The sequence below is a fragment of the Perca flavescens genome, chromosome 8 (genome assembly GCF_004354835.1).
Source record: "Perca flavescens isolate YP-PL-M2 chromosome 8, PFLA_1.0, whole genome shotgun sequence".
Lineage (NCBI taxonomy): Eukaryota > Metazoa > Chordata > Actinopteri > Perciformes > Percidae > Perca > Perca flavescens.
Genome location: NC_041338.1, coordinates 25,216,245 through 25,234,402, shown reverse-complemented (window position 1 = coordinate 25,234,402; position 18,158 = coordinate 25,216,245). Strand labels below are relative to the sequence as shown.

General features: G+C 42.0%; 1 protein-coding gene across 2 annotated transcripts in view; it reads left to right on the top strand.

Annotated features, from left to right (window-relative positions):
- The window catches only part of kcp (kielin cysteine rich BMP regulator), a 29,500-nt gene extending 19,965 nt beyond the window's left edge, over window positions 1-9,535 (top strand). For both annotated transcript variants that reach the window (XM_028585398.1, XM_028585399.1), the window contains 15 exons: window positions 83-176; window positions 257-430; window positions 531-613; window positions 916-1,036; window positions 1,122-1,204; window positions 1,597-1,696; window positions 1,816-1,904; window positions 2,502-2,604; window positions 2,737-2,879; window positions 3,135-3,307; window positions 6,735-6,846; window positions 6,931-7,032; window positions 7,139-7,303; window positions 7,411-7,711; window positions 8,827-9,535. In XM_028585398.1, the coding sequence (XP_028441199.1) occupies window positions 83-176; window positions 257-430; window positions 531-613; window positions 916-1,036; window positions 1,122-1,204; window positions 1,597-1,696; window positions 1,816-1,904; window positions 2,502-2,604; window positions 2,737-2,879; window positions 3,135-3,307; window positions 6,735-6,846; window positions 6,931-7,032; window positions 7,139-7,303; window positions 7,411-7,711; window positions 8,827-9,047 (2,064 nt within the window). In that variant the 3' untranslated portion in view covers window positions 9,048-9,535. The remainder of the gene's footprint in view (window positions 1-82; window positions 177-256; window positions 431-530; window positions 614-915; window positions 1,037-1,121; window positions 1,205-1,596; window positions 1,697-1,815; window positions 1,905-2,501; window positions 2,605-2,736; window positions 2,880-3,134; window positions 3,308-6,734; window positions 6,847-6,930; window positions 7,033-7,138; window positions 7,304-7,410; window positions 7,712-8,826) is intronic.
- Window positions 9,536-18,158: the final 8,623 nt, after the last annotated feature.

The following is an 18,158-nucleotide window of genomic DNA, read 5'->3' as shown; positions in this document are numbered from 1 at the left end:
TCAGATTCCTCCATCTCTTGTCTTTTCCCTCCAAATTTGCACGTTCATTGTGTTTAAATGCTAATCCATCTGAGTCTTGCAGGCAGGTGAGGTGCAATGTGCTTCTCCCGACTGTCCTAAGCTGCCTTGTATGCATCAGGTGACTGATCCAGGAGCCTGCTGTCCTCGCTGTAGAGGTAAATATATTGCTGGGGAAAAAAAATATTATCACAGAGAGAAATAGTTTCTACCAGTGATTTTAAATTTTCCTTCTCAGGTTGTGTGTATGGAGGAGAGGAGCATACCGAGGGCAGCAGCTGGTTCGCAGACTCCACTCCCTGTATGACGTGTATGTGTGTGGACGGGGTGACCACCTGCTCTGAAGTACGCTGTCTATCTCCCTGCATCAACTTCATCAGCGTGCCCGGGGAGTGCTGCCCTGTGTGTGCTGGTAAGCAAAAGAAGGATAAGGCACAAACGTTTCATGTTTCATTTCAGGATTTTCTTTTGTTTTGGCGCTTGATAATCTTAGATGATTGTTTGTTGAGTAGACTGTGTATTGGATGGCAGAGTGTATGGTCCAGGTGACAGTTTCCATCCAGCCGATGACCCCTGTCAGATCTGCACTTGTGAGGTACGATGCATACACACCTGACAACTGGAAACCTGATTGTGACATTTCTATGTTTAACTTGTTACCTTATTGATCATATTGATTTTTTTTTTATGTATTGATTTAAGCAGTGAATCGTTAAATAGATGATTAAAATTATTAATAAATTGTCAATCAATTTATAGAAGAATCAACAAATTTTTTAGGTACACGCAGTAGTAATATAAATAGACGTGGAAGATCCAGAGGTGATAGTGGTAGTAGTAGTTGAAATAGAAGTAGTATTATAGTGGTAGTTGTAATCCAACCTGTGTGTTTTCCAGGTGATGCCGGACGGAGAGCAACACCTGAGGTGTTACCGAAAGCAGTGTCCCAGTCTGGTCGACTGTCCTAAGAGCAACATCCTGTTCTCTGGGCCAGACTCCTGCTGTCCTGTCTGTGCACGTCAGTACTAAACCAACTTTTGTGATACACTGTGTATTATCTCTGCACCATCACTGAGATCTGTAACATGTGTGTGTATGTTTAGAGCCTCTAAGTAACTGCACCGCTGCACTGATTGGCAACGAGGTCTTGGCGACAGATGACCCTTGTTTTACCTGCCAGTGCCAGGTACCACAGCAACAACACTTTTCTTGCGCTCTGTTCTGCGTACAGTATGTTATGAAAAATGTGTTAAGTGATCCGTGACTCACTCTGCAGCTAAGGAAGAGAATGACATTGACACATCTTGTTATAGCCTGTAATGGAAGCATATATAGTTATATAACAGTCACATTTTCACAGTAGAACATATAAGTAATCTAATTAGAATACCGTCTGTCAGAAATCATATAAAATGTTAGATTTTTCATTGGCTTAAAAATGATGGGAAGTCTCAGAGTGAAGTGAGTTTTATTTGACATGCGGCACCTTGAGATCTAAATTGTAACTGTACTGATCAATCTACAGTCAGCTTACCCTGCCATTCTGTGCAGTACAGTGATTCTGTGTTTGTGATTTAGGACCTGACATGGACCTGTTTACACCAAAACTGCCTCCCACTTACTTGTCCTCTTAATGAACAGTTTGTTTCTCCACACTCATGCTGCCCCGTGTGTAAAGGTGAGATAAAACCACCTTTCATCCTGTTTGTCTGATTGCTGTGCCTTTTTAAATTTTCAGTAAGTCTTATTGGTATTACAACATTCATTATTGTGATGGTTCTCCTGTGTTTCATACAGATTGTGTGATCGAGGGCCAGAACAGACGCGTGGCCAACGGCAGCAGCTGGACAGACAGCGATGACGACTGTGTCACATGTACCTGTAACGTGAGTCTTACAGAAATACTTACACTGCTCATGCAATGCTTCCACCAACATATAATGATTGCACAATGTACATCACTTAAGTGAACTGGTAGAATACAAATTACACCTAAATTAAACCTTACATTACATAATACATTTCCCAAACTAGACCCAAGCTGTGGTGGATGAAGTATTCAAACCATTTACTTAAGTAAAAGTAGCAATACCACACTATAATAAAAATACTCCATTACAAGTGAAAGTCCTGCGTTCTAAATTTTACCTTAGTAAAAGAGAAGAATTATAAGCACTTAAAGAATCGAAACTAGTGAAGCATCATATTTTTATTAACTGATCACAAATCTTAATCTGAAAAGTAATGTTGTGGAGTAAAAAGTGCAAATTTCTCTCTGAAATGGAGTAAAGTCGAAGAATAAATCAGAATAAAATGGAAATACTCAAATTAAGTACCTCAAATTTGTACTTAAGTACAGTACGTGAGAAAATGTACTTAATTACTTTCCAGCACTGTACCCAAGATTATTGATAAGTCTGAATAGTATCTATTCAGACCCTCTACTTCTAAAGTAATCAGTTGTTTCTGTGTGTAATCCTTAGTTGGGCTATATTGAGTGCAGCATTGAAGAGTGTTTACCTGCAGCTTGTCTGAGTGGGCAGAAACAAGTGAAGATTCCAGGGAGATGCTGCTATGAATGCCAAGGTATCACAGTCACCCAATACAGTGAGTGTCCATAACTGAAGTGTTCTGCCTAACACGTTTTGTGTGTGTGTGTGTGTGTGTGTGTGTGTGTGTGTGTGTGTGTGTGTGTGTGTGTGTGTGTGTGTGTTGTAGACTCAGAGGCGTCGTGTTTGCACCAGGGAACAGTGTATCACTCTAATGAACAGTGGGAGGTGGATGAGTGCACAAGCTGTACGTGTGTGTCTGGAGATGTACACTGTCACAGTGAACGCTGCCCTCCCCTCACCTGTGCAACAGTCAGTATAACAAACAAACACACACTCTTTCTCAGGGTTTCATCATAGTCTGAAATGTTCTCGGGATGCCTCACTGTTTGAACCTACAGTCTGTAGAGAAAGATTAAATATCTGACATTTCTTATCCATGTATACACTCTGGCTGGCTCATTTTGACACGGCAAACTCTGTGTGTGTGTGTGTGTGTGTGTGTGTGTGTGTGTGTGTTTGTGTGTGTGTGTGTGTGTGCGTGCGAGCGTGCGTGCGTTCTCTCAGGATGAGATGCCAGCCATTGTCCCAGGTTTGTGTTGTCCTCATTGCCTGCCTCGTCCAGCCACCTGCATTGCTTTCGGCGACCCTCATTATCGCACCTTCGATGGCCGCATGCTGCACTTCCAGGGAGCGTGCACATACATCCTGGCACAGGACTGTGAGGGTGGAGACTTTAGGTACCCAAGCAAGTTCTGTTTGGTACTAGACATGTTTTTTTTGTAGACTACTGCTCTTGTTTGACCTGTAAAAAAATCATATAAATGAAACGATCTTAGCAGGAAAATCACTCTTTGATTGAACTGCTCACAACTCAATAATGAGTGATGGGGGATTTGCATGAAAACTAAATGTTCTGCCAAAAGTTTGCACAGATTTGGTTATTTCACATGAGACATTTCTGAGCTCTTCTCACTGGTTTGACGTGGGCATGAGTTAGAAAGTTGATGCCACTTACTTACATGCACCAATCAGGATTTAACAATATTTGAATCAAACTTTGATGGCAGCTGAGGAGTTGTTGAGTTGTTTATGTTGCAAGGCTGCTGTTGATCAAATTGGATGAAACCAAACCCACACAGTCCTGATGAAGCAAATTAGCAGAGTTTCTGAGTGTTTCATTTTATTAATAATAACCGAACTTTAACGTTGATTGTTATATATTTTGTTAGGTGTATAGTAATGCATATTTAATATTAGGGAGAAACACTTTGGATTTTAAAACCAACTTTTCGGGACTCCATTGTTCTGCTGGGGGACTTCAACGCACACGTGGGCAATGATGGAGACACCTGGAGAGGCGTGATTGGGAGGAACGGCCTCCCTGATCTAAACCAGAGTGGTTGTTTGTTGTTGGACTTCTGTGCTAGTCATGGATTGTCTATAACGAACACCATGTTCGAACATAGGGATGCTCATAAGTGTACCTGGTACCAGAGCACCCTAGGCCGAAGGTCAATGATCGATTTCATAATCGTTTCATCTGATCTGAGGCCGTATGTTTTGGACACTCGGGTGAAGAGAGGGGCAGAGCTGTCAACCGATCACCATCTGGTGGTGAGTTGGGTCAGGGGGTGGGGGAAGACTCTGGACAGACCTGGTAAGCCCAAACGTGTAGTGCGGGTAAATTGGGAACGTCTGGAGGAGGCCCCTGTCCGACAGACTTTCAACTCACACCTCCGGCGGAGCTTTTCGTGCATCCCTGTGGAGGCTGGGGGCATTGAACCCGAGTGGACAATGTTCAAAGTTTCCATTGCTGAAGCTGCGGCGAGGAGCTGTGGTCTTAGGATCTTAGGTGCCTCAAGGGGCGGTAACCCACGAACACCGTGGTGGACACCAGTGGTCAGGGAAGCCGTCCGACTGAAGAAGGAGTCCTTCCGGGATATGTTATCTCGGAGGACTCCGGAGGCGGTTGCAGGGTACCGAAGGGCCCGAAGGGCTGCAGCCTCTGCCGTGAAAGAGGCAAAGCAGCGGGTGTGGGAGAAGTTTGGAGAAGACATGGAGAAGGACTTTCGGTCGGCACCAAAGTGTTTCTGGAAAACTGTTCGCCACCTCAGGAGGGGGGGCGGGGAACCATCCAAGCTGTGTACAGTAAGGATGGGACACTGTTGACCTCCACTGAGGAGGTAATAGGGCGGTGGAAGGAGCACTTTGAGGAACTCCTGAATCCGACTAATACGCCCTCTATGTTAGAGGCAGAGCTGGAGGATAACGGGGATTGTCGTCGATTTCCCAGGCGGAAGTCACTGATGTAGTCAAACAACTACACAGTGGCAAAGCCCCGGGATTGATGAGATCCGTCCAGAAATGCTCAAGGCTCTGGGTGTGGAGGGGCTGTCCTGGTTGACACGCCTCTTCAACATTGCGTGGAAGTCTGGGACGGTGCCAAAGGAGTGGCAGACTGGGGTGGTGGTTCCTCTTTTAAAAAAGGGGGACCAGAGGGTGTGTGCCAATTATAGGGGTATCACACTTCTCAGCCTCCCTGGTAAAGTCTACTCCAAGGTGCTGGAAAGGAGGGTTCGGCCGATAGTCGAACCTCGGGTTGAGGAGGAACAATGCGGATTCCGTCCTGGTCGTGGAACAACGGACCAGCTCTTCTCTCGCAAGGATCCTGGAGGGAGCCTGGGAGTATGCCCAACCGGTCTACATGTGTTTTGTGGATTTGGAGAAGGCGTATGACCGGGTCCCCGGGAGATACTGTGGGAGGGTGCTGCGGGAGTATGGGGTGAGGGGGGTCTCTACTCAGGGCCATCCAATCTCTGTATGACCAAAGTGAGAGCTGTGTCCGGGTTCTCGGTAGTAAGTCGGACTCGTTTCAGGTGAGGGTTGGCCTCCGCCAGGGCTGCGCTTTTGTCACCAATCCTGTTTGTAATATTTATGGACAGGATATCGAGGCGTAGTCGGGTGGGGAGGGGTTGCAGTTTGGTGGGCTGGGGATCTCATCGCTGCTCTTTGCAGATGATGTGGTCCTGATGGCATCATCGGCCTGCGACCTTCAGCACTCACTGGATCGGTTCGCAACCGAGTGTGAAGCGGTTGGGATGAGGATCAGCACCTCTAAATCGGAGGCCATGGTTCTCAGCAGGAAACCGATGGAATGCCTTCTCCAGGTAGGGAATGAGTCCTTACCCCAAGTGAAGGAGTTCAAGTACCTTGGGGTTTTGTTCGCGAGTGAGGGGACAATGGAGCGGGAGATTGGTCGGAGAATCGGCGCAGCGGGTGCGGTATTGCATTCAATCTATCGCACCGCCAGGACGAAAAGAGAGCTGAGCCAGAAGGCAAAGCTCTCGATCTACCGGTCAGTTTTCGTTCCTACCCTCACCTATGGTCATGAAGGCTGGGTCATGACCGAAAGAACGAGATCCAGGGTACAAGCGGCGAAATGGGTTTCCTCAGGAGGGTGGCTGGCGTCTCCCTTAGAGATAGGGTGAGAAGCTCAGTCATCCGTGAGGAGCTCGGAGTAGAGCCGCTGCTCCTTTGCGTCGAAAGGAGCCAGTTGAGGTGGTTCGGGCATCTGGTAAGGATGCCCCCTGGGCGCCTCCCTAGGGAGGTGTTCCAGGCACGTCCAGCTGGGAGGAGGCCTCGGGGAAGACCCAGGACTAGGTGGAGGGATTATATCTCCAACCTGGCCTGGGAACGCCTCGGGATCCCCCAGTCGGAGCTGGTTAATGTTGCTCGGGAAAGGGAAGTTTGGGGTCCCCTGCTGGAGCTGCTCCCCCCGCGACCCGACACCGGATAAGCGGACGAAGATGGATGGATGGATGGATGGAACTTTTCAGTAGCCACAAAAATGCCACTAAGCCAAAAGATTTGGGAGCTACAGTCCTAACAAACCCTTTGCCGACAAAATTAACTAGAATCAGTAGCAGCCAAATGGATTGTATGTGTATGTGTCAGTTTGCAAAAACGTCCACTTTTCAAGATATTTTGCTTTTAAAACCTGCTGCAGAAAAGACTTGCAACAACTTTGGAATTCAAGTCCTTCACAACATAAAAAAAAATGCCAATAAAAGAAAACAACAATCAACATGCCGTTTCACATGCCCTTTCAATAAATAATTTTTTTATAAAATGTTAATACTCAATGACTCCTTTTTGTTTGTACAGTATTCATGCCACTAATGATGATCGTGGGCGTAAAGGAGTGTCCTGGACTAAAGAGGTGACTGTGTTTATAGGAGACGTCACAGTGCAGCTACTCCAGGACTGGGTTGTGAAGGTTTGTGTGTACAAATACTGCAAATGATTTTTGTACACTCATATTTGTGTTATGCATCCACTCAGCCATTTTTGTACTCCTCAGGTGAATGAGGAGGTTGTGACTTTGCCGTTCCTCAGAGAACCGTACATCTATGTAGAACGACAAACTAACACCATCTTACTCAACACTAACATCGGGCTGAAGGTACAGTCTTTTTATCACTCATCGTCTTTGTGAATTACGTATGATTGGAAACAGTTTGGACACCCAATTCTCTCACACACTTATACACCCACTGGTACATCTCTAGGTACTGTGGAGTGGGCGTTCACATTTGGAAGTGAGTGTGCCAGGCTCCTATAAGGGCCATACGTGTGGCCTCTGTGGAAACTTCAACAACTACTACCAGGATGACCTCCGAATGCCCAGCGGACAACTCAGCCTATCCGAGTCTGACTTTGGCAACAGCTGGAGGGTAAAATACTGTATATATATATAAAGCAGAAATTGAGAGACAGAATAAAATACATAAAGTGAGAAACATGTCTGTCAATGCACAAAATCAAAGAACTGTCATTCTAGGTCACAAATGGTAGCCACTCCCTCTCATCCTGTCGCCCTGGTGAGGATGTTGACCCCTGTAAAGACGCAGGCTACCAGGCCAAGAAGGGGGCTAACGCTCGCTGTAAGCTCCTGAAGTCTGCTGTCTTTAAGCCCTGCCATCGTGTGGTGCCTCCTGAACCGTGGTACGGAGCCTGTGTTTACGATCTCTGTGCATGCGGGGCCAACACTGATGAGTGTCTGTGTGACACACTGGAGGCCTACGCCAGTCAGTGCAGAGAGGCTGGAGTTATCCTGCAATGGAGGAGCTCATCCCTGTGTGGTGAGTAAAACCCACATTTAAAGGTCCCGATAAAAAAAATTGTATTTATTTTTTTATTATGAAGATTTTAAAGATTTAATTTTTTGAAGATTTTATGGCCTGTTATTGACAGGTACAGCTTAAAGACAGGAAAGAAAAGAGAGAGGGGGGATGAAACACAGCAAAGGGCTGTGGGTCGGATTCAAACCCGCTGCCGCTGCTAAGGACTGGGGGAGGGGGGCGCACACTCTACTATAACATATACAGTACCATATTTTCTTACTTATCAGCTTTTTATTATAAGCATTATGAGTATTGCATGTGGGAAATAATCAGCATCACTCAATAGTTAACTTTATAGTGAGCAGTAAATTGAGATTCCAGACACTTATGAATCATCATCATTTTGGATAATCACTGACAGACATAGAGATCATTTTGGCATATGTAAAATATCACGCATTGCATTGTGAGATTGTTATGTGCAGGTATATTGTTATGTATAGTGTATGTGCCCTGGACAACTTTTTTAGTTTTATTTGTAGGGCACTTTATATTACATAAATTGCATAGAAATATAGTGCACTATATAGTAAATAGGGAGTGATTTCACATACAGACTCTGAGTTTTCCAGTGTTAAACTCTACAACTAACTTTTGATTGTTGCCTATTTTGTCAGGAATATATAATGTTATCAGAAAAATCATTAGATGTGTAAACAAGTTTTCAGGGGCTTTAAACACAGATTGTGAAATGATAAGAAAGATATGGTGTCATAATTGAGAATTATACTGAACTAAATTTCAAAATGACGATATTATACCTATAAGCATGTGCAGTAAAATAATAGTCATAATAATAACTATGTTTTTATTTCTAGATCTCAAAATGCACTTTGTGCCTCATGATCAGACTCACCAAAGTCCACCTGCTCCTATTGTTAACTGCTCAGTGATTTTTTACAGTGCTACAAGAAAGCCATACACAACAATTTAGCCTCAAATGAAAATGAAATTTCTCTTGAAAAAGTTATTATATTGTTGAGACCTGCTTATTCCCACTGGTCACCCTTGACGCCATAGTGGTCACAGTGTTCTTAGTCTAATTTCTTTGTCTCTGTCGCTGTCTTCCACAGCTGTGGGATGTCCAGTGGAGAGGGGCTTTGTGTTTGACGAGTGCGGACCCCCGTGCCCCGTAACCTGCTTTAACATTGACGTACCGCTGGGGGTTATAGAGAGCCACTGCTTCAAGCCCTGTGTCCCAGGCTGCCAGTGTCCTGCTGGTCTGGTTCTACACAACAACTACTGCATACAGCCAGAAAAGTGCCCCAAGATCATTCATGGAAATCCCCTATAAGTCTTGGACTGTTCACTTTCATGTGGACACTTACTTGTATGCACACACATGCACTGCCCCTTCTAATAATCTCCAATCCACTCAAAGACTGCATAAGCCTTAAGTTACTGTATGTTTGAAGTTAGAAATCGAAAGAAAACAGATGAACCTCCATGAGCTGTGGATTTAACATATTGACAGAAGTGAAATACTGCATTTTAGTGTTTTTATCAACATTGTTATATGTAGCCCTGAATATTTATACTACACAAAGGGTTTTGTCGATATTGGTATTGTCTCTACCTGTTTTGTTTTACACATTTTTGATATTGTCCATAGCCTTTGGATTATTGTGCCAGTATTATTTACTACCAAAAGAGCATTTTTTTATTGTACAGGTTTATTTCAGCACTGTGCGATGTCTGACTGTAAATGCAGTAAGCCATATTATCTCAGGTACTCTTTTTTTTCACTCTCCATTGTACAAATAAACAAAGGCTTCACTAATATTTGTGGTATTTCATTTTCTGTCATCAAGACTTGAGTATGATCGTGGCACACTTTATTTTACAGGTCTGTAATTTCTTAATCATTTTCCAGGGTTTCCTAGAATGAATTATGTAATTTGGTTCCAATTACAGGCAAAAGAATGAAGACAAAGTGTTCAATTGAAAGTTTTTTTTATGTTGGTATGCAAAAATGTGAAATCATTTTTTAACATATATGAAGAATAAAGTTTCAAATAATAAATAAATAAGGGATGCATGTTAACTTGGGTTTATAAACGCTTAAAAACTCAACTACTGTATTCTAACTTACTTTCACATATGCAACATATTATACCATTTACACACTGGGATCCATTAACTTTCACTAGTAGTTCAATGTCACAGCACACTTTTCATACAAGTGTAATGTGTCACATGGTCATGTATCACATTTCTCCCTCTGACAGATACACTGTCACTTTTGTTGCTTGGTAACCTGATCCAGCTGTTGTTCAGAGTACTGCTGTAACCATAGTAGCAGCCTGTATAATTTAGCAATCCACAGTGGTGAAAACATGGAGCAGGTAAGATGGTTTGATGTTGGGTGAGAAGAAGTGCATTTGTTTTCCGATTGTATGTGTAAACTACATCTCATGTCCTTGCGTCTTCCTTCAGGATTGTATCGCCGGTCTGTACCGGTCCCTGGGTATGTCTGTCAGAGCAGAGTTTTCCTCTGAAGATGTGAGTCTTCTCTACCGCAAAGTGTTTCATGTTTCCTCAAACACTGATGAAGCACATGTGGCAATGAAGAAGGTAAAAACTCAGACATGTCTTAAACGACAAAGCAGCTATTGTTTGATCAAATATCCATTCTTCATTATGAAATACTTCTCTGTACCTGTGTGAATCTGTTACATTCCCTTCTGTGAAAACTCGGAACAAAGCCTCTCTCATCTGTCTGAATTGGTATCATAAACTTTGACACTGTTTTCCTCCATGAAGATTTATCTGCGTGCACCACCTATCTTGAACCAATCCTCCTTTCTTCTGTTGCCCTTTTCTGTTTCAAATATGTTTATTGTGAAACATTTTCATTCAACAATGAAGTTTGCGTGGCATTTACATGTTTCTTTAAGAATGATCATAACAACAAAAAACAGTACCAGACATCATACAAATAGTAACAGAAACAGTAACAGACATTTTACAAATTATATATATATTAATATATATATATATATATATATATATATATATATATATATATATATATATATATATATATATATATATATATATATTTATATATATATTTATATAGAATAAAAGGCCTCCTCCCAGCCTCCTCCCAGCTGGACGTGCCTGAAACACCTCCCTAGGGAGGCGCCCAGGGGGCATCCTTACCAGATGCCCGAACCACCTCAACTGGCTCCTTTCGACGCAAAGGACCAGCGGCTCTACTCCGAGCTCCTCATGGATGACTTCTCGACATAGCTTACAGTCCCTTTTACCCCTCTCAGGATCCCTTTCTTCAGTTACCCACTCCTCCCACCCCAGGAGTGTATTCTTACTCATGTCTTAATGGCCTTCTCTGTCAAGATAAGTCCAAGGGAAGCCAAACTTTCTCAAAGTCCCTAAGCTTGTCCTTCAGAATGAATCTAATTCTTTCCATGTGTAGAGTAGGCTATTGGTCAGTTCTGTCAACCAGTGCTTGAAGGAGGGCACCTCTTTCTTTTTCCAAAAAAGTAAGTTTTTTCGCGATTATAACACCATATGCCAGAAGATGCTGTTGTGCTACTCTTAACTTCCTTAACTCCTCAGATATACCCAGAACTATTAAAACAGGGTCAGACTCTATCTGGACCTCCAGGATCATAGAGAGAAAATGAAATATGTCGCACCAGAACTCTTGCAATTTGGGACATAGAGTGTAGCTATGAAGTAAGGTAGCATCCATGCATTCACATTTCTCACAAAAAGGTGAGACTTCTGGAAATATTTTATGCAATTTGGCTTTAGAATAGTGAAGTCTGTGAAGAATTTTAAACTGTATTAAGCAATGTTGAGCATTAATGGAGCAGTCATGGATATACTACAAACTCTCTTCCCAAACATTTGGTAGTATTGAGACATCTAGTTCCTTTTCCCATTCATCTTTTAAACGGTCCATATCTGGTAGGCACATGCACATCGTAAATGATAGGATTATGCTTAAAGCATGTTCTACTGAGTGGCACAGGTGACAATATAACTGCCCTAATAGAATATGGCAGACAGTCCTCACGTTCCATCTCTAGCCCATCATATGGCGACTGGGTGTCATCTAACCAATGAGCAACAGAGTGTACTCCAGTGGCCCAATAATACAATATAAAGTCAGGGAGTGCAAGCCCCCCATTGGCCCTGTGCTTGCAGAGATGATCCTTTTTAGTTCTGTGAGATTTATAATTCCATATAAAGGGAAGAATGACAGCGTCCAGTTTAGTTTAGTTTTCTAAAAAAGGATTTAGTAAGGTATATAGGTAAATTATGGAAAAGATAAAGGCAGAAAAAACATTTTAATGGCATTGATTCTAGCCATCAAAGAAAGTGGGAGTGCTTTCCAGAATTGGATATTGCACTGAAGCTTGTTTAACAAGATAGGGAAGTTAGTTTTATAAAGATCACTGTACTTCTTGGTGACCACTATCCCCAGGTAAGTTAGGTTGTCTGATGTGACTCAGAAGGGAAGCTGACTGAGCCATTCTCAACTCATATTGGTAGTAGCTCACTTTTGTTCCAGTTTATTTTGTACCCAGAGAAAGTGCCGAAAAGATGAAATACCTTCAGTATTGTTGGAATTGTTAGCTGTGGTTGGGTACAGTATAGCAAAATATCATCTGCGTACAGGGAGATTTTATTCACCGTGTAGTCTGTGTTATAGCCATGAATCTCGGTATGTGATCGAATAGTTTCGGCAAGGGGCTCTATGGCTAGAGCAAAGCGGGCTAAGTGGGCATCCTTGCTTTGTACCCCTACCAAGCTGAAATTGGGTGGAAAGAGTTTGATTAGTAAGTATCCTAGCACAGAGGCTATTGTATAATAACTTAGTCCAGGACACAAATTAAGTTTTTGCAAGACTGCAAATAAGTATGGCCATACGACCCGGTCTTCTGTTGCCCTTTTCTTATCTACTGTATCTACTCTCACATCATCAAAGTGAATGGAGTGATTGTTAGAAAATGTATATATTCTTGTGTGTCTCATTAAACCTTTAGAACCTTGTGAACTGAACCCTGCCTAGTGTCACTTTGTTCTCAAAGTGCTCGTAAGTCAACTCTGTTAACAGAGGTTAAGCCAGTAAATGATAGGATACGAACCACAAAACAATCGTGATCGGATTGTTTCATGACACTGTGTCTGTTTCAGATTGCAGGAGGTGACAGTAGTTGGTCCTGTGTTGGTGAAAACGTGTTGGATGTTCTCCTAGAAATGGAAAGGGAGAGGGAAAACAAGGAAAAGGTAGTCAGTGAATTTGTTTTCTTTCTTCTGAATTTCAAACAACAGTGTCTGAGATGTTATTTTGTCATCCCTACTAAGAGTCAATATTGTTATCTGCAGCTCTACTGGGACATCCAGCTGCTAAATGTTGGAAATCTTAACACTCTCTACATGACGGACAAACCAGTTATCATCAATCCTCATGAGCTAATTTGCCTTAACCAAAGCACAGACCAAAATACTTTCAAAAATGTGGTGGGAAAAAAAGAGCTGTATGGGAGTATGAGAGGTGTGAAGAGGCTCAAGAAAGCAGCCAGGCAGTGTTGGGCCAGGTGAGAAATCCCTAAAGTAAAGTCCCCAAGTTTAAGAAGTTGAAATGTTACTCAAATACAATTATAACGTAAAGGCACTTCACTTGACTTTTCCCTTTTTATAATATATTACTTGATACTTTGACTCTACCACAATACAGAGGGGACATTTATATTTTTTACTCCACTACTTAATGCTTATATGAAGGATGGAACCTTGCAGATTGAGGCTATACCTGCAAAACATACAGTAAGATCTGCTCAAAACATGATGATTTAATTTAAAGCAAGCCTATGTACGGTAACTTCGCTGTGGCCACAAGTGACAAATATGAAATAATGTTAAATGCTGTTACATATTGTAATATATTGATTATTTTGTGATTGTCGGCTATAATCTAGCAAAGGATATTGTGGAGCCAAAAGTGAAGGATGATATAAGTGAAGATAACATCAACACACATGCCAAAACCATATTTCTGAAGAGAATTGAAGAAGAGAAGATTAGACAAGACACATTATTGAGTGATCACCAATATGGTTTCAGATCCAACCGATCCACCACAATGGCAGTTATGGAATTAGTAGAGGAAATATCAACAGCAATAGAAAATAAGAAATTCATAGTAGGAGTATTTATAGACCTAAAAAAAAGCATTTAACACTATAGATCATGCAATATTAATGACAAAACTAGACAAATATGGCATAAACACACATGGTTTAGACAACAGACAGCAGTATGTAGAAATAGGTAATCTGATTTAAAGAAAGTAACAGGTTCAGTACTCGGTCCAAAACTGTTCATATTGTACATAAATGATATCTGTAATGTGTCTAAATTGTTGAAATATGTGTTATTTGCTGATGATACAAATTTATTTTGCTCTGGTGATGACCTGAGGCTGCTTTCGGATACAGTGGAGAAAGAGCTGAAATCTTAAAAAGATGGTTTGATATTAATAAATTGTCTTTGAATTTAAATGAAATTAAGTTCATGATATTTGGAAATTAAAAAAAATGAATTATGAAGCAAATATCATGATAGAAAATGTGGAAATAGAAAGAGTCTATGAAAGCAAATTCTTAGAAGTGATTATAGACCACAAATTATGCTGGAAACCACATATCTAACAAGTGAAAACAAAAGTATCAATGTCTATTGCGATATTACATAAAACGAAAGATGTGCTCAATTCAAATCCACTACATATATTGTACAGTTCCTTAATAGTGCCATACATTACATATTGTGTGGAAATATGGGGAAACATACAAAACAATCATTAACCCTATTTTTATGTTAAAAAAGAGAGCAATAAGACTCTAAGAGAGCAGAATACCTTGAACCAACCAACAGATTATTTATAAACACACACTTAAATTTAGAGACTTGGTGGAAGCCAAAACAACACAAATAATGTAATAAAGTCAAAAAAGGGTTGGTTCCAGATTCTATCCAGAAGCAGTTTCAGATTAGAGAGAGCAAGTATGAACTGAGGGGAATGTGCATGTTCATTCAGATTGATAATATCCTGAGAGACCTAAGAACAAAATAAGAATAAAATAGAATGTAAAAAGGGTAGGTGTAATAAGCAAATGCTTCAACATACACCTTTTCGATCAGTATTGATTATAAACGACTCTTAAACGACACTTTTTTTACCATTTATGTTATGTATGTGATGTTGTGTATTAATGTCAGGGACCTGACTTAGTAATATCTGTTATGCATATCCTATTATGCACCTAAAGTCTGCTTGTGTAAACCATCAGCTAATGTAAGACATACAATACTGGTCATACCAGAGCAAGTAAGGGTGTAGCACCAAAACCTCTAAGTGTATTAATTTGAGCAACAATGCATTTTATTGTTAGCGAGAATGTTTCTTAACCACTAGAAACAAGTAACACCTTTATTTAATGTTACAAGCCACCCATTATACATTGAAGTGCTTGTTTACTATAATTATGATATTGATATGTGTTTATCTTCGTAGATTGGCGTCGGAGAGTGTGCCAGGCATGTTGCCCTCTCCTTGGCAGGGCCAAAGCCTAGGGGTTAGGGGTCAGGCCTGGGGCTGTGTGTCCCTGTCAGACGTCCTCCTCTTGGTGGAAGTGAAATATGATGTGGTGACCCACTTGCTTTATACAGAAATGCTCCAGGAGCACTACAGTAAGGAAACGTTTCTCTGAACTTTAGTTGCAATATAAAACAGAGAACAATCTCCTCACTCTAAGTATAACTTACTCAGCATCATATAGCCTGGTTAAGGTGCTTCACCTTTGTTGTTTTTCTTTCCTCCCTCTTCTTTTTTTGGCGATACCACAGCTCTGAGTATCTGGGAGAACCTGCTGCCATGGCAACAACGTGAGGAAGAGGAGGGGCTGGGGGATCTTGCAGATGAGGCTTTAGAGTCAGGTGACATGCTTCGTTTAGCTGAGCTGCCAGGGGCATTTAGGATGTACAGGTAACGCACAATAACAAGGTTATTATTATAAATGTCAGATGAATTGAAACTAAATATACTGAAACCTCTTAAATAGACAACAACAACCAAACTACAATACAACAATATTTCCTGGTTCCAAAACAAACAAAACAGAAGTAAAGATAGAATGTGTACTGTTGAGAGAGCAATCATTATGATTCCAACAAGGAAAATCACCTTCAGTTATGTATAGAAAGAAACACAGTTTGTGTACTTAATCAAACAAACCACTTGATTATGCCATGCTCCCTTAATGGGCATCAAATAAAAAGCCAAATAGTAAAAATGATGATTCATCTGCAGTGCCTGCCTGAGAAGCGGTCCTGAGTCCAGGGAACAGTCGTGGTCTGCTGTCTCGCTCATGTATGAGTTACACACATTTCGTCAACAAGAAAGGGACACACTAACAGTCCTGGGCGAGAGGTAAATACTTTTGAAGCAAATCAGGTGCAGATCACACAAATTCCAACCAGTTGGAAGTAAGTCTACACATCAGGAAAATCTTAATAATGTCAGATGACCCACATAAATCCACATGCTTGACTTTAGAATGCTCTTATAATAATCTTATTTACTTACTGTAACATCTTGCTCACCTTGTACCCAAAGCATGTAACCATGAATGCAAGGAATTGTTTGCAAATTACAGATTTGACACACATTGACTGGCACTAACAAGGTCCGGAAAGAGTTGATTTATTCATCTTTTGCCTTCCAGGCTGGACAGGGAGAGCCTGAGACTGTTGTGTCTATACATCAGTTTGGCAACTCTCAGAGCTCAGAGAGAAAAAATGTCCTACAGCGCTCTTCTGGCAGCTCGGCAGTCCTGGGAGACATGGTGAGCCAACCCTAGTGAAAATAACAGTTCAACACTGAAAATGGAAATTTACTCACTATCATCAATGCTTGCTTTATGCCCTTTGCACACTCATTTTCAGCTGTATGCGGTCTGTCACCCATGTTATCTGTTCAGGCCACATGTTAGGAGTCCCTGCAGAGCAGAGCAGGCGGCCCTGTGGCTACATGGTGAAGAGGAAGAGCAAAAGAAAGACGTAATCTCAGTATCACCACAGCAGGTATTGTAAATCTGCTTATGGGCCACTGATTCTGTGACATACTGTAGGCAGCGCATCATGTCATAACATCATTTTATTTTGTTTGTCAAATAATGGCTAAAAGGAAAACCACTGCAGTAGTTTTATCAGCCGCAGAACAAAAATGTTGGCCCTGTTACAGCAGGCAGTGTTGCAGTTGCTGGTGCTGACTCAGGAGCAGGAGAGGAAGCAGCTGGTCAAGTTGGCACAAGGGGTCTCCATGGAGGATTTGCAAGAGCCAGGTTGCACAGTGCCTCCAAAAGAGAGTAAATCATTATTTTCTTCTTTTTCTGCTGCATGCTTGTCAGAATTACTTTTCTTTTGTATTCCCCTCATTTCTATATTCCATCTTTCTTGTTTCCTATGCAGATAGTCATCAGCACGCTGCTTTAGGAAATGACTGTATAAAAAGGCTGAGACAAATCCATGCTGGCCTGCAGATGCCCAATGAGACTCAGATGCCCTTAAAGCAAACACACCTTCAGCCCCAGCCAAACATAAGCAGTAACTCGGCAATATGGTACCAAGGCCAGCTGGAGGATTGTTCCCTTCTCCTCTTGACCCATTTGATGGAGCTCCAGGAGGTCCAAGCTTCTGCATTACTGACAGCACTGATGGACATGGTGAGTCAAGACAACCACAGCATCCATTCCAAAGATTCCACAATAACTCAGGCTCTTTTAATAAAGCACAGACGTTTAAAATAATGATGTGTGTCTGTTAGAGTGTGCAGCGTGTCCAAGCTCTGCGAGATGACTATGAATCTGAACTTCAAGCACAGCGCTACGCCAACCTACTCCAACTAATCTCAGATGCCCCTCTTACTTCAGGCTCTATACTTACTCCTTATCCAAACTCAAACGAAAATAGCAGCAATAAGCAACACCGAGCTCAGTCATGCCGCAGTAGACCGGTCGAAGCTCAGAACAGCAGTGGTGGGCCAGCTGAAGCTCCCGCGGTGGATTCAATCAGACGAGCCAGCAGAGAACTAAATGTGGTGCAACTTGCAGAAGGGACTGACAAACATGACATCTGTACAGGTACAGCAAACCCAGGCAAACATAGCTCACCGTACACTTACAGCTGCAGTTACAATATGTTGCTTTCCCCCAGGTTGCGGAGTGGTCATGGAGGACCTGCCCTACTTGGAGATCTTGTGCGTATCAGATGCAACAAGTAATGCTCATCAGAGTCTCGAGGCAGATGGACCAGCGCAGGAAGAAGAAGTGGGCAGTGCAACAAAGAGCCCCCACAGTTATGAGAAACA